The sequence below is a fragment of the Brassica napus genome, chromosome C5 (assembly GCF_020379485.1).
Source record: "Brassica napus cultivar Da-Ae chromosome C5, Da-Ae, whole genome shotgun sequence".
Taxonomy (NCBI): domain Eukaryota; kingdom Viridiplantae; phylum Streptophyta; class Magnoliopsida; order Brassicales; family Brassicaceae; genus Brassica; species Brassica napus.
The window spans coordinates 39,816,544-39,828,988 of record NC_063448.1 but is presented as its reverse complement, the minus strand read 5'-3'; the positions used below and the strand labels follow the sequence as shown (position 1 = coordinate 39,828,988).

Here is a 12,445-nt window from a genome sequence, read left to right as displayed (position 1 = left end):
ACCGTGCAAGGACAAAGGAGAATGGACAAAGAGCTTCCCTAAACCTTTATCGGATCATACAAGAATTGACAAATTTGGATTTGTCGTTTATAGGTCTGATGCTACGTCTTTCATCGTTAAGGGTGACATCAAGCTGGACAATCGATATGTTGTGCCTCATAATCTTAGCCTGCTGAAAAAATATGAGGCCCACATCAACGTTGAGTGGTGCTGCAAAACTAGCGCAATCAAATATCTGTTCAAGTACATAGCAAAAGGCGTTGATCGAGAAACTATTCTTCTAGAAAAGAATGATCTGAAGGCCAGGGTGGAAGGGCATAAAAAGAAGAAAATAGATATGCTTAATGAGATATATCGGTTCTTGGAATGTTGCTATATCTCAGCTTGTGAGGGTTCATGGAGGTTATTCGCATATCCCATCCACTATAACCAGCCCAATGTTGTGAAATTCCCAATACATCTACCAGGGTAGCATATGATGGTCTTTGATCAGGACGATGGCTTATAAGATGTTTTCTTGCGAGAATATATTGATAAGACAATGTTGACGGCATTTTTTGAGGCTTGCGACACATATGAAGAAGCAAGGGAACTGACATATGTTGAATTTCCTTCGAGGTTTGTTTACCATTCAGCCAGTAAAAATGGATGCCTAGGCAGCAAGACGAAGCCATTGGCAGGGTCGTGTATATCAGTCCAACAGCTGGTGATTCGTACTTCTTAAGGATTTTATTAAATATTGTGAGGGGTCCTAGAGGTTATGACGAGGTATACACCGTTGGTGATGTGGTTTTAAAGAAGTTCAAGAAAATGTGTTATGCATGAGGTTTACTTGATGATGATAGGGAGTGGCATGAAGCAATAGAAGAGCCATCCTTATGGGCTACTGGTCGGCAGCTAAGAAAATTGTTTGTGCTTATCCTGGTATACTGTCAGGTCATAAACCCACTTAAGCTTTCGGACCATACCTGGAGGTTATTAGCTGCGGACATATTTTACATTAAACGAAAGGAATTTCGATTTCTAGAACTTGACTTACAAGATGAGCAGTTGAAGCAGTATACTCTACTTGAGGTGGAAAAGCACGTGAAAGAACATAATCAGTCGCTAGCAGACTACGATAATATGCCTCAGCCAGATAAATCAATTTTATCGGAGATAGACAACCCAGATTTACGTCAGGAACTGATCTATGACGTTAGGAAAGAGGCTGAGACGCATAGACAATTGTTTGGCGCATTGAATCAGGATCAGCGGAATGTATATGATGCTGTTTTGAAGTTTGTCGAAGATCAGTCGGGACAATTGATCTTTGTATATGGTGCAGGAGGAACGGGTAAGACATACCTATACAGAACTATATCGCAAGGCTTAGGCCAACTAGCAAAATAGTTATACCAGTTGCCACTGCTGGTATCGCTGCGCTACTTCTTCCAGGCGGGAGGACAGCTCACTCACGGTTTAAATTTCCACTGAACCTAGATGATCGCTCGATGTCTGAAATTCACAAAGGGTCCAGCTTAGCTGCGTTAATATCTAAGGTGAACCTAATAATATGGGATGAAGCTCCGATGGCACACAGACACGCGTTTGAAACACTAGACCGTTCTCTCAGAGATTTGTTGTCGCATGATAACCCGTCGGCTGCGACCCAACCTTTTGGTGGCAAAACGGTGCTTCTTGGCGGTGATTTTAGACAGATCTTGTCAGTTATCCCACATGGAAAAAGGCCAGACATGGTTCTCGCATCCATTAGCAAATATTATCTATGGAAAATGGCACGAGTATTCTCTCTATTCATAAACATGCGACTGCGGCAAGAAGATAAAGATTTCGCGAAATGGATCTTAGAAGTCGGAGATGGGGAAGCTGACACGTTAACTTCGTATAGATTATAACGAAGGTAATCAGATCTATGTGGACAAAGGCTTCCTGATATCTAGTTCTGAAACTTCACATGAGGCATTAGGAGATGCTTCATATCCTAACTTCCTCCAGAACTATCGAAGCAAGGAATATCTTAAAGAGAGAGTTGTCTTGACCCCTACAAATAATATTGTACATGAGGTAAACGCCTATCTCCTCACCAAGGTCCCATCACAGGCTAGAGAGTATTTAAGTTCTGGTTCCATTGAGTTAGAAGCTACACCGGATGATGACTGGACCAACCATTACCCTCAAAAGTATCTAAATTCACTAGAATTTCCTAGCATGCCCAACCACATATTGTGTTTGAAAGTTGGAGCTCCAGTGATGATGCTGCGCAATCTTAACAAGGATCAAGGTTTGTGTAATGGTACAAGAATGATGGTCAAACGACTTGGTAACAGGGTTGTTGCAGCCGAAATCATGGCTGGGACAGATGTTGGAGAACAAGTTTTGATTCCTAGGATACAGCTGAGTCCCACTGACACCATTCATCCCTCGTCTTTCGTCGACACTAATTCCCAATCAGATTGTGCTACGCCATGACAACAAACAAGAGTTAAGGACAGAGCCTGAAACAAGTTGTTTTATATTTTCCTCGCCATGTTTTTACTCACGGACAATTGTACGTTGCCATGTATCGAGTGACAACTCCAACTGGTATGAAAATATTAGACGAAACTTCCGACATAGACGGTGAAGATGGAGTGACTAATATCGTCTACAAGGAAATCTTCAGGGATGTCTGAGTGACTCATGTTAGATCTAAGCATTTTTCTTATGCATCAGTATCGACCTGATTTCGTTTACAGAAACTAACAACACCATTCCTTTGCACTGCTCACTCGGAACACCTCACGAATCACAGTGAAAACAACCAGCGTATATACTGGGCAGCAGAGACACATAGGTTAGCATTGAACTGGATACGTTCTTCTATTATATCTGATCCGATGTTTAAAAAAATACTGACTGCATCTCTTTCAATGCAGAAACAACAGTCAATTGGGTATCCAACGCTTTTGAGCTTCGATGAAGACATTGTCTTCAAAACTCGGCAGTCAATTCTACGTTTCCAGTTCTGATGAAGAAACATCATATTAAAACATACACAGAAGTCAAACAATTGGTTTCAACTATATTTATTTTATTTTATTTTACACATCAATTAAAATAAATACATTTCAAATAAATCAACACAGCTGGTGTGTCACGTAACTTCATAAAATATAATCCATACGGCATAAATTAATCAAACATAAATATAAACGGAAAAAAATGTAATAGTGATATTAAAAAAATGAGTATTATATGAAAAAAAAAACAAATAGTGTTATCCTTTTATTACCTTATAATAGTTATTAAAAATACAATGCAACTATTAAAATCAATATTTACATTATTAATTAGTTTATATGGAATATATTTTACTGTAAACTATTTTTCGTACGTTTTTTTGATCATTTGTATTTTGTTAAAAATATTTAATCAGAAATCACAAAATTTCAATGGAAATTTAACAGTTTTTGGAGTAGTAAAATATAAGCACAAATAAACACAAATCAATAATTTACAGTATAATATAAGCACAAATATATAGTATATATATATATAGTATAGTTTTAACCCAACAAAGCATTTGACTAATTGTCACTGATATATCAAATTTAACAATAGAAATTTACTCTAGCTATTTAAATTATTTTTGATTTATAATATCACTCATAGGGCGGGCCGGCCCTAGTATATATATGTGTGTACACGTTATATATATTAATACTTAAACATTTAAACTATGTGAAATCTGTAACATCCCGATATCTGGTATAAGTGGAAATGATTAAGAAAATTGATTTGACTATTTATATTCCCAAAGTTAATTTATCTTTTCTGTTATACATCCGTTTAGAACTCTATGGTTAAGCATGCTTGGACTGGAGTAGTGAAATGATGAGTGACCTATCGGAAAGTGATTCCTTATATCGTGTGATTGAGGCCAAAGCACAGAGAAAAGTTGGGTGGTGATTGAAGGGTCAGTATTGGGTGGATGGGACCACGGACCGGAGCGGGCGTGGATGGCTCATTAGCCGTGGGTGGTTGAGGCGTTACAAGTGGTATCAGAGTTAGTTAGCTATTTCGATTCTGATCAGAGAGACGTATTGAGACATGTCGTGGTGCGCAACGGGGGCGTTGCACTCTGTGAGTGGGGGTGAATTGTAAAATCCTGATATCTGGTATATGTGGAAAAGCTTAAGAGAATTGATTTGGCTATCTATGTCACCAAAGTTGACTTACATTTTCGGTCACACATCTGTTTAGAACTTCAGTGTTAAGCGTGATAGGACTGGAATAATGAAATGATGGATGACCTATCGGAAAATGTTTCGCGATACCGTGTGAGTGAGACCAAAGTACGGAGAAAGATTGGGTGGTAATTGAAAGATCAGTAAACAAGACTATTGAGCCTTCGAAAAATTAATGCACCCTTCTATTGGATTGAAATGGTTCTACAGACCGAGATAGCGGACATGGATAGTACATTAGCCGTGAACAGTACAGACGTTACAAAATCTTCAAGTAGTGTATATCGAAATTATTCCCCATCTGCATGAATATTATGTATAACTTTGATTTAAAAAAAAAACTTCGATCTATAGCTAAAATATGCATGAAAGCTTCGTAGTGGCATCTCAGGGAGGTGAGAAAGAGAACAAAACATCTATATTATTAAAATAGAAGTACCCATTTAAAAATGTTCTTATTTCATTAATTAAATTTCTTATTTTTTTGCTTGTTTTTTTCAGTTGCATTTATGAAATATCCTAAAACGAATAAAACTATCTAATTTATTACTTATCTTTTCAGTTAAATTAATGAAATATGCTTAAATGAATTTAAACTTCATATTTTATTGTTTGTCTTTTTCACTTACCTTAATGAAATATCCTTAACTAAATTTGGACATAATGTCATTTAATCAACCAAGAAAACTCATGAGTTATCCTTACGTGCATAATTTTAATAATAGAGATTTTAAAAAACGTGCATCATTAAAATGTTACCTAAAACATGCAGCACTAATATATAACATGCATCAATAAAAGTAGAATTTGACTCATAGAATTGTACGGATATTATTGTCAGTTGATTAAATTTAAAAATAATTATTTATTCAAAAATATTTAAGAATGGCTATGCTTTTAAAAATTATATGGTATTATTTGCTCATAACTTATTTGTCATTTGCTAAATTGTTAGAAAGAAAATTTTAACATAATATAACTCAGTTGTCATTTGCTAAATTTATGGTTTTATTTATACTTTTTATTAATTAATTATAATATTTGCATTTTATATTTGAAAGATAAATGAATTTTCTTTCAAACAATATTTTTGTAAATGTATTTTCTTAAAAATAATCAATTTAAATTGTTATTATCATTGAATATAATTATTTTTGACATAATTTGAGTTTTCGTTTACATCAAAATTTATCATATTTTAGGATAATTTTAATTCAAAAATTAATTTTCGCATTTTTCAAACAAATTCTAAAAATATTTTTTAAATATTTTGTTATAATTTTTAAAAAAATATTGAGTTGCATTTCAAATAAAAAGGTAAAGATATTAAAAATATTCTAATTAAAATATGTAAAATTTAATATAGTTTTAAGGAAATGGTCAAAATAAAAAAAAATTACACATATAAAAATCATTAGTTTTGTTAACTGGGTGGATCATTATTTATATGATATCGCACACGAATTTTTTTTTTCCTGTTTTTACAATTATCTAATTAACTCTATATACTCATTTTTTTATATTTTTTATATGATATCACACATTCGTAAAAAAAATAGATAGTTTAAGATGCAAAAAAAATATTTACTTAATGAATATAATATGAACGAATATTACAAATACATCATTTAATAAAATAAATAATTAAAAACTGAAAATTCATATCCGCGTATTAATACCTAATTTTCCATGTGTATTATTATTTCTCTTAGACAAATATTGATTCGTAGACTTATTTGTGTAAGTGGGTTTTAGGTGATTATGCGTTGGTATCTTTCCTTTTCGTTGTTCCTTCTTATCATATTTTCTTGTCTTTTACAATTCTTTTATTGCTTTAATCAAGGTAAAAAGTGTTTTTGGAAATTTAAATATAAATGATATTAAAAATGTTCAGATCTGATCGTTTTTCTTGTATGACATTTTACATGATTATTATCAAAGTTTTCACGTAAACTCAAAATGAGTTTGAATTTTTTCCAAATTGTCCTTATTTTCTTTTTTGAAATAGAAGATTCCTGTTATATTTATTATTAATTGATAACACTATGTATTTTTCTAAAAAAAAATTGACTAGAAAGTCAATTTTAAATTGAAATGGATTTTAAACCTTCAACGTTTATATTTATGAGCCAATGATAAATAAATCTTTATTTCATACATAAATTTAGTTTTACAAGAACAGACAATGATTTATATGAACTCTTAATTTTATTAATAAAATATTATTAATTTCAATAAAGTATAAAACAAATATGTAATCTTTTAGGTAAAAAATTAAAACTATACAAAAATTTAAAGATCAATTTGTAAACAAAATTTTCAATAGTAAAAATGAGGTTGTAAATAACGTTCCTTCAAATTTTAAGAAGGATAGTATTTATATCCTTAATTTTTTTTCTCAAAATAATATACTTTTGAAGAAAATTTTCTCTCTTTTTGTGTTATATCTCAAAATGATGCACATCTATAATTTAATAATGTTTTTAAAAAAAATATTGATGACATGTTTAGTCAAAATGATGACATGTATAAATTTAATGATAAAATTTTGAATTTTTGGTAAGATTCTTCAAATAAGATAGTTCAAAATAGTTAATGAATCTGGCTACATATTATAAACTTAAACTATATTTGTAATTATTATTAATATTCTAAAAAATAATATAACTATAAATATATTTTTTTATTAAAATGATTTATGGTAAAATAAGTAAGTAATTTGCATAATTATTTATATTTTCATCAAAATTCATTGTAAGAGTATTTTAACAAATAAATTTTGATTTTATAAACAGTTAAGGTATATAGATGATTAATCAATTTTTAATATATTGAACTTATTTGGATTTAAATGTTATTTCATAATTATTGTGGGATGATAATTTTTTTATTGAAATAAATAAATTTATTGATGAAATAAAATTAAAAAAAATATAGTCGGGACTATAGCTTTAAATATATAAATATCAGATAAAAAATTGTTCATTTTAACATAATTCTACTAACATAAAAAAATTGTTCATTTTAACAAATTTATTTATAAAAAATTATTACAAACAAGTGAACAACTATTGTAAATCCAAAATATTAATTACCAATAACAGAACACTATATAGCATCATCTCTCTCTTCCTTTTGTGATTCAACAACCCATTGAAGATGATCTTATATTAAGTCGAGTGACTATAAAACATTGGTTATATTTTCAGTTGTGTGAACAGTGACATAAACAACTTTACCCATTTTCAACAAAGATTGTTCAACAATATATATCACTGGACCGCAAAAGCAATTATATCATGTATATGATACCTTGATGCGTGCGTGTAAATAGCAATTATTGTATTTTTAAAGAAAAAGAAATAATATACAAAGTTATGCAATAGTCCTCTCAATTTTTTTTAAAAAAAGATACACAATTCACATGTGATTTTGATTTTAAAAGTCCTCATATTTCTAGTCATTGATACATGCATGATGGACTCTCGATCTCTCATAACTTTATCTTTGTAATTTCTTTGATTCTATCCTATACAAATAAACTCTATAGTTGGCATAAAGAAAAACTCCCTATATCTTTAGGTCTGTAAGTAAAATAAAAATTTAATACAAATCAATCATATTTTAAAATCTCTCTTCTGTCTACAAAAAAAAAACACTAGATGTAGAATAAAGGGATGAATTATGGTTATCACTTCAGATATTTCAAGGTTTTTTTTTTTAAGTAATAATTTTGGATGTTAACAACTTAGTTTTGTTTTTTTTGTCAACATGTGTTAACAAGTTTTGTTTTTTTTTTGTTAACGAGTGTTAACACCTTACTTAAAAGTCAAAAAAATGATACGTGGAGTATTTGTTAATTTTTCCTGTCTATTTCAGCTTTTCTTTTATTTATATAAAACATAAAATATGATATAGTTTGCCTTTTACATAATTGTGTCGGTTAATTCATCTTTACAGAAGTTATTTACTTTTATTAGAGCATTCACGTTAAGTTTTGCAAGAGTCTCTCGCCAGAAAAATTAGTATAAAAACTAAAAGCAAGAAAGAGAAAGGAGAAAAGTAGAGGTACATAAAGAAATGTCTGCACCAAAATTTATGACATCAATTTTAATTAATTGATCTGTTTTACTATCGGAATACTATTATATATATACTAGGTGATGATTCGCGGAATGACTAAACTAAAATAATTTATAATCTTGAGTCTATAGATATTTAGAAAGTAAAAGTTATTGTATGATATATTACATGTTATACAATGATGTATTGAAATAAATTGATTATGTTTATATACGATTAATTACTCTTTTTTTTTGACATCATCTTTTACAAGGTTAATTATTTAAACGGTTAAAAACTTGTGTTATTGGTTAGATGCAGTCGAACTTTTTTCCGAGTGAAGTAAATACTTATATAAATTTAGTGATGCTATTAAGACAAAAATAAAAATAGAAAATTAAATTTTTACATTTTTACTTCAGAATACTATTATATATGATCTCCTATTATAAAATAGACCCTCCATTATTGCTCTATATCTTGTCTCTCTTCAGTGACACAAAACCAGAGAGTATTGAGAAACAAGATCGAGGAAGCTACTCAATAAAGACGATGAAGCTATTACATGTCATGGCTGCCTTTGCAGCGATGTTTCTTATGGGAATGTTTGTATCATCCGATGGTCAGCTTCAAATGAATTTCTACGCCAAAAGCTGTCCAAAAGCAGAGAAAATAATTTCGGATCATATTGAAAAACATATCCATAATGGTCCTTCTCTTGCAGCTCCTCTCATCAGAATGCACTTCCATGATTGCTTCGTCAGGGTATTCATTCAATCTAGCTTCAATTATTTATGTATGTTTTGTATTTTCCTATGTATATATATAAATAAACATCCACACACATCAAGTTCAATAGCTTAACAAAATGATGAATATCAAATATAAAAATTAGTAATTTGATAGTAGTAAAATTTGAGATAGAGGAGAATATTTGAGATTGCTGAATATTTTTTAACATTGGTTTTGAACAACAATAAAGGGATGTGATGGATCAGTGTTGATAAATTCAACATCTGGGAACGCAGAGAAAGATGCACCACCAAATCTAACACTTAGAGGATTCGGTTTCGTGGAGAGAATAAAGACTATTCTCGAAGCAGAGTGTTCGAGGACTGTATCCTGCGCTGATATCATCGCTTTGACCGCTAGAGACGCAGTTGTTGCCACCGTAAGTAAACACTTGCAGCTCACTTTGTAAGTTAAACAATAATGAAGTTATAACTGAAAAATTTTGTACAGGGAGGTCCTTGGTGGAGTGTTCCGACCGGAAGAAGAGACGGTAGGATCTCAAATTTGACTGAGGCTTCGAACAACATTCCCCCGCCAACTAGTAACTTCACCACGTTACAACGACTTTTCGCTAACCAAGGCCTTAATCTCAAAGACCTTGTCCTGCTCTCCGGTACGTTTCAATAACCGGAAATAACCAAATTGCTTAGTGGTCTCGGTACGGGCCTCACACGTTCCTGTTTTTGTTTTCGTTTTAGGGGCTCACACTATTGGCGTCTCTCATTGTTCTTCCATGAATACTCGCCTCTACAACTTCTCGACGACAGTCAAACAAGATCCAGCTCTGGACAGCGAGTACGCAGCGAACCTAAAGGCCAACAAATGTAAGAGCCTCAACGACAACACCACCATTCTCGAGATGGATCCTGGTAGCCGTAAAAGCTTCGATCTCAGTTACTACAGGCTTGTCTTGAAGAGGAGAGGTCTCTTTCAGTCTGATTCTGCCTTGACGACAAACTCAGCTACGTTAAAGATGATCAACGACTTGGTCAATGGTTCTGAAGAGAAGTTTTACAAGGCTTTCGCTAAGTCGATGGAGAAGATGGGGAGAGTTAAAGTGAAGACGGGCTCAGCCGGTGTGATCAGGACAGTTTGTTCTGTTGCCGGAAGTTAGTTAGCCTGATCAGAGTGTTGTTGTTGCTATGTTCTGTTTTTCCTTTCTAAATTGTTCATTGTTGTTGTGTTTTGACTCTCGAGTGTAAAACTGTTGTTTAATTTGATTTTGGTGTTGTTTGATTTGGGTTTATAAACCCAAACATTATCTGTTTGTTGTTCAATTAAAATGAAAATTTATAATAATATCTTCAATAGTTGCAATGGAATCATACAATAACTAAAAGCTGAATATTCTCAATGGAGAAGTCCTCCACGTCGGCAGAAAAAATCGACCAATCAGGAGATCTTTTTTGACACGTCATCTCGGCTGTAGTTTGTTGGGCTTCGATTTTTTTTTTAAAGATAGAATGTTAATGATGTTGGTCCAGGAAGCTCATGCGTTTGCTCTTGGCCTTCTTGGTTTCACCTTTCGATCTGCTGAAAGTGGAGAGATTCACATTTCCCTTTCTTATTTCTCCAAACCCCAATTTGCTAGATCCATTCGTGAAACCCTTTGCTCTTCCTCTCTTCGTTTCCGTTTTACGATCTGATCCAGGATCAATCAATACATCCTCCACAATTTATTGAGATGGCTCCAGGTCCAGATCCGAACAGAGTTGGTGATGGTGCGAAGCGGGATGAAACTACGACCAAGGTTCCTTCTAAGGATCCCAAGAAGAAGGATGATAAGAAAGAGGAAGATCTGGTAAGCACGATTTCTCATTCTATTTGAATCTTTGCTTGGCTGCAAGAGTTAGTTCATAATCAGAGTTAGTGGAGATTTACGATTAAGCTGTAGATATTGCACTAATGTAGAGATTTAGGGTTTAACTGAAAAGCTGTTTGTTGGTTTTGAAAGCCTTGCTAAAGTGATTGCTATATGATATGTTTGGCATCTGATGTGATTTGTAGTCTGAAGAGGACTTGCAACTGAAGCAGAACCTGGAGCTCTATGTTGAGAGGGTTCAAGACCCTAATCCTGAACTGCAGAAGGCTTCTCTCGAAAGCATGAGGTAATTCGTGTGTTTCTCTTAACCTATTGTCGATTTAATTAGCTGATAATACTCATATAATCTTTTTTTTTGGATTTCATAGTATAATTTTAATTTAGTCTATGTTTTTTTTTTAATCTGTAGGCAGGAGATCCGTGCCTCAACAAGCTCCATGACGTCGGTTCCAAAACCCCTCAAGTTTCTCCGTCCTCACTATGGAACTCTTAAGGAGTTTCATAAAAATTTGGTGGAGTCAAAGGTACAATTTCAAGAAATCATTACCATCTTCTTGCTCATTCTACTGTGTATGGATTAAAGATCGCTTTTTATGTATCTGCAGAAATTGCTGGCTGATATACTATGTCTGTCTTGGCACTGACCATGTCTGCTGAGGGTCAAAGGGTATGTGCTTTCGTGCTATTATAGTAGGAATTGATAAAAACTTAACTTTCTGTGTGCTTCATCTTATGATATACCTTAAAACAGTGTTGTGTTTTGTGGTTCTTTGCTAGAATTTGAGGTAGTTTTTGGTGCTTGACTTTATTATGCAATACTCTTTTTGAGGAAAGCTTAGGATACAGGTTGACTGGATCAGAGGGTGACATCGGATCTTGGGGTCACGAGTATGTCAGGAATTTGGCCGGTGAGATTGTAGAAGAGTACAGTTCGTCAGGATAGAAAACAGTTGTTCATGAGTAGTTTATGTTTGGCTTTTCTCTGCCGGTTCGTTAATGAATGTTATAACAATGAATGTTATTTAGAATTACATCTTTTTGAAAAAATCAACCAGTGAAAGAATAGTATGCAATCGTTCTTTGGAGCTAAACATCGTTCCTTTGATGAATTGCCGAGAATGTCACTGACCTACTTAGACATCACAGATTGCTACATGTTAGACCAGATGCCAAAGAGGTTGTGCAGGGGAGCCTCAGTTGTACAATGTTAATATTACTCTTAAAATCTGGCTTGATCTTACAGTTTCAAGTTTTTTTTTTTTTTTTGTGCAGGGGAGCCTCAGTCAGGACTCTGGGGCAAAATATTGGAGCCAAAGATACGGCCTCAAGGAGACTTCTAGAAAATTTTAGTAAATAGTTAATCTAGATCTAGATGAAGCTACGTTGAAAGTTACCTCAAGATGTGGAAGTAATTCTAGATCTAGATGAAGCTACGGTGAAAGAGATGAGAAAGCAAGAGGAGATTGCTAAAGCCAAGCTAGCCATGGAAAGGAAAAAGAAGCTGGCAGAGAAAGCCGCTGCTAAAGCTGCCATAAGAGCT

General features: G+C 33.0%; 2 protein-coding genes across 4 annotated transcripts; both read left to right on the top strand.

Annotated features, from left to right (window-relative positions):
* The first annotated feature begins 648 nt into the window (after positions 1-648).
* On the top strand, positions 649-2,472 carry LOC106403486. Its single transcript, XM_013844309.1, has 4 exons — positions 649-768; positions 937-1,336; positions 1,438-1,876; positions 1,944-2,472. Exons 1-4 carry the CDS (start codon positions 649-651, stop codon positions 2,470-2,472), a joined length of 1,488 nt encoding a protein of 495 aa, XP_013699763.1.
* Positions 2,473-8,756: 6,284 nt separating this feature from the next.
* On the top strand, positions 8,757-12,445 carry LOC106404708 (peroxidase 30-like). 3 transcript variants are annotated; one of them, XM_048758417.1, is made up of 8 exons: positions 8,757-9,056; positions 9,274-9,462; positions 9,534-9,696; positions 9,782-10,884; positions 11,091-11,191; positions 11,315-11,429; positions 11,511-11,572; positions 12,178-12,445. In XM_048758417.1, exons 1-4 carry the CDS (start codon positions 8,844-8,846, stop codon positions 10,195-10,197), a joined length of 981 nt encoding a protein of 326 aa, XP_048614374.1. In that variant the 5' UTR covers positions 8,757-8,843; the 3' UTR covers positions 10,198-10,884; positions 11,091-11,191; positions 11,315-11,429; positions 11,511-11,572; positions 12,178-12,445. The 3 variants fall into 3 exon arrangements, with proteins under 3 accessions (XP_048614374.1, XP_048614373.1, XP_013700849.1); XM_048758416.1 differs by having other exon boundaries at positions 11,511-12,082; XM_013845395.3 differs by having other exon boundaries at positions 11,511-12,445.

Excerpts from the sequence above, each read along its gene's own strand:
- LOC106404708 (XM_048758417.1), top strand. The coding sequence starts at position 8,844 with ATGAAGCTATTACATGTCATGGCTGCCTTTGCAGCGATGTTTCTTATG. Across the intron at positions 9,057-9,273 it reads TCCATGATTGCTTCGTCAGG|GGATGTGATGGATCAGTGTT; the intron begins GTATTCATTCAA and ends ACAACAATAAAG. Across the intron at positions 9,697-9,781 it reads AGACCTTGTCCTGCTCTCCG|GGGCTCACACTATTGGCGTC; the intron begins GTACGTTTCAAT and ends TTTTCGTTTTAG.
- LOC106403486 (XM_013844309.1), top strand. The coding sequence starts at position 649 with ATGCCTAGGCAGCAAGACGAAGCCATTGGCAGGGTCGTGTATATCAGT. Across the intron at positions 769-936 it reads GTCCTAGAGGTTATGACGAG|GTCATAAACCCACTTAAGCT; the intron begins GTATACACCGTT and ends GTATACTGTCAG. Across the intron at positions 1,337-1,437 it reads ATATGGTGCAGGAGGAACGG|GCGGGAGGACAGCTCACTCA; the intron begins GTAAGACATACC and ends TACTTCTTCCAG.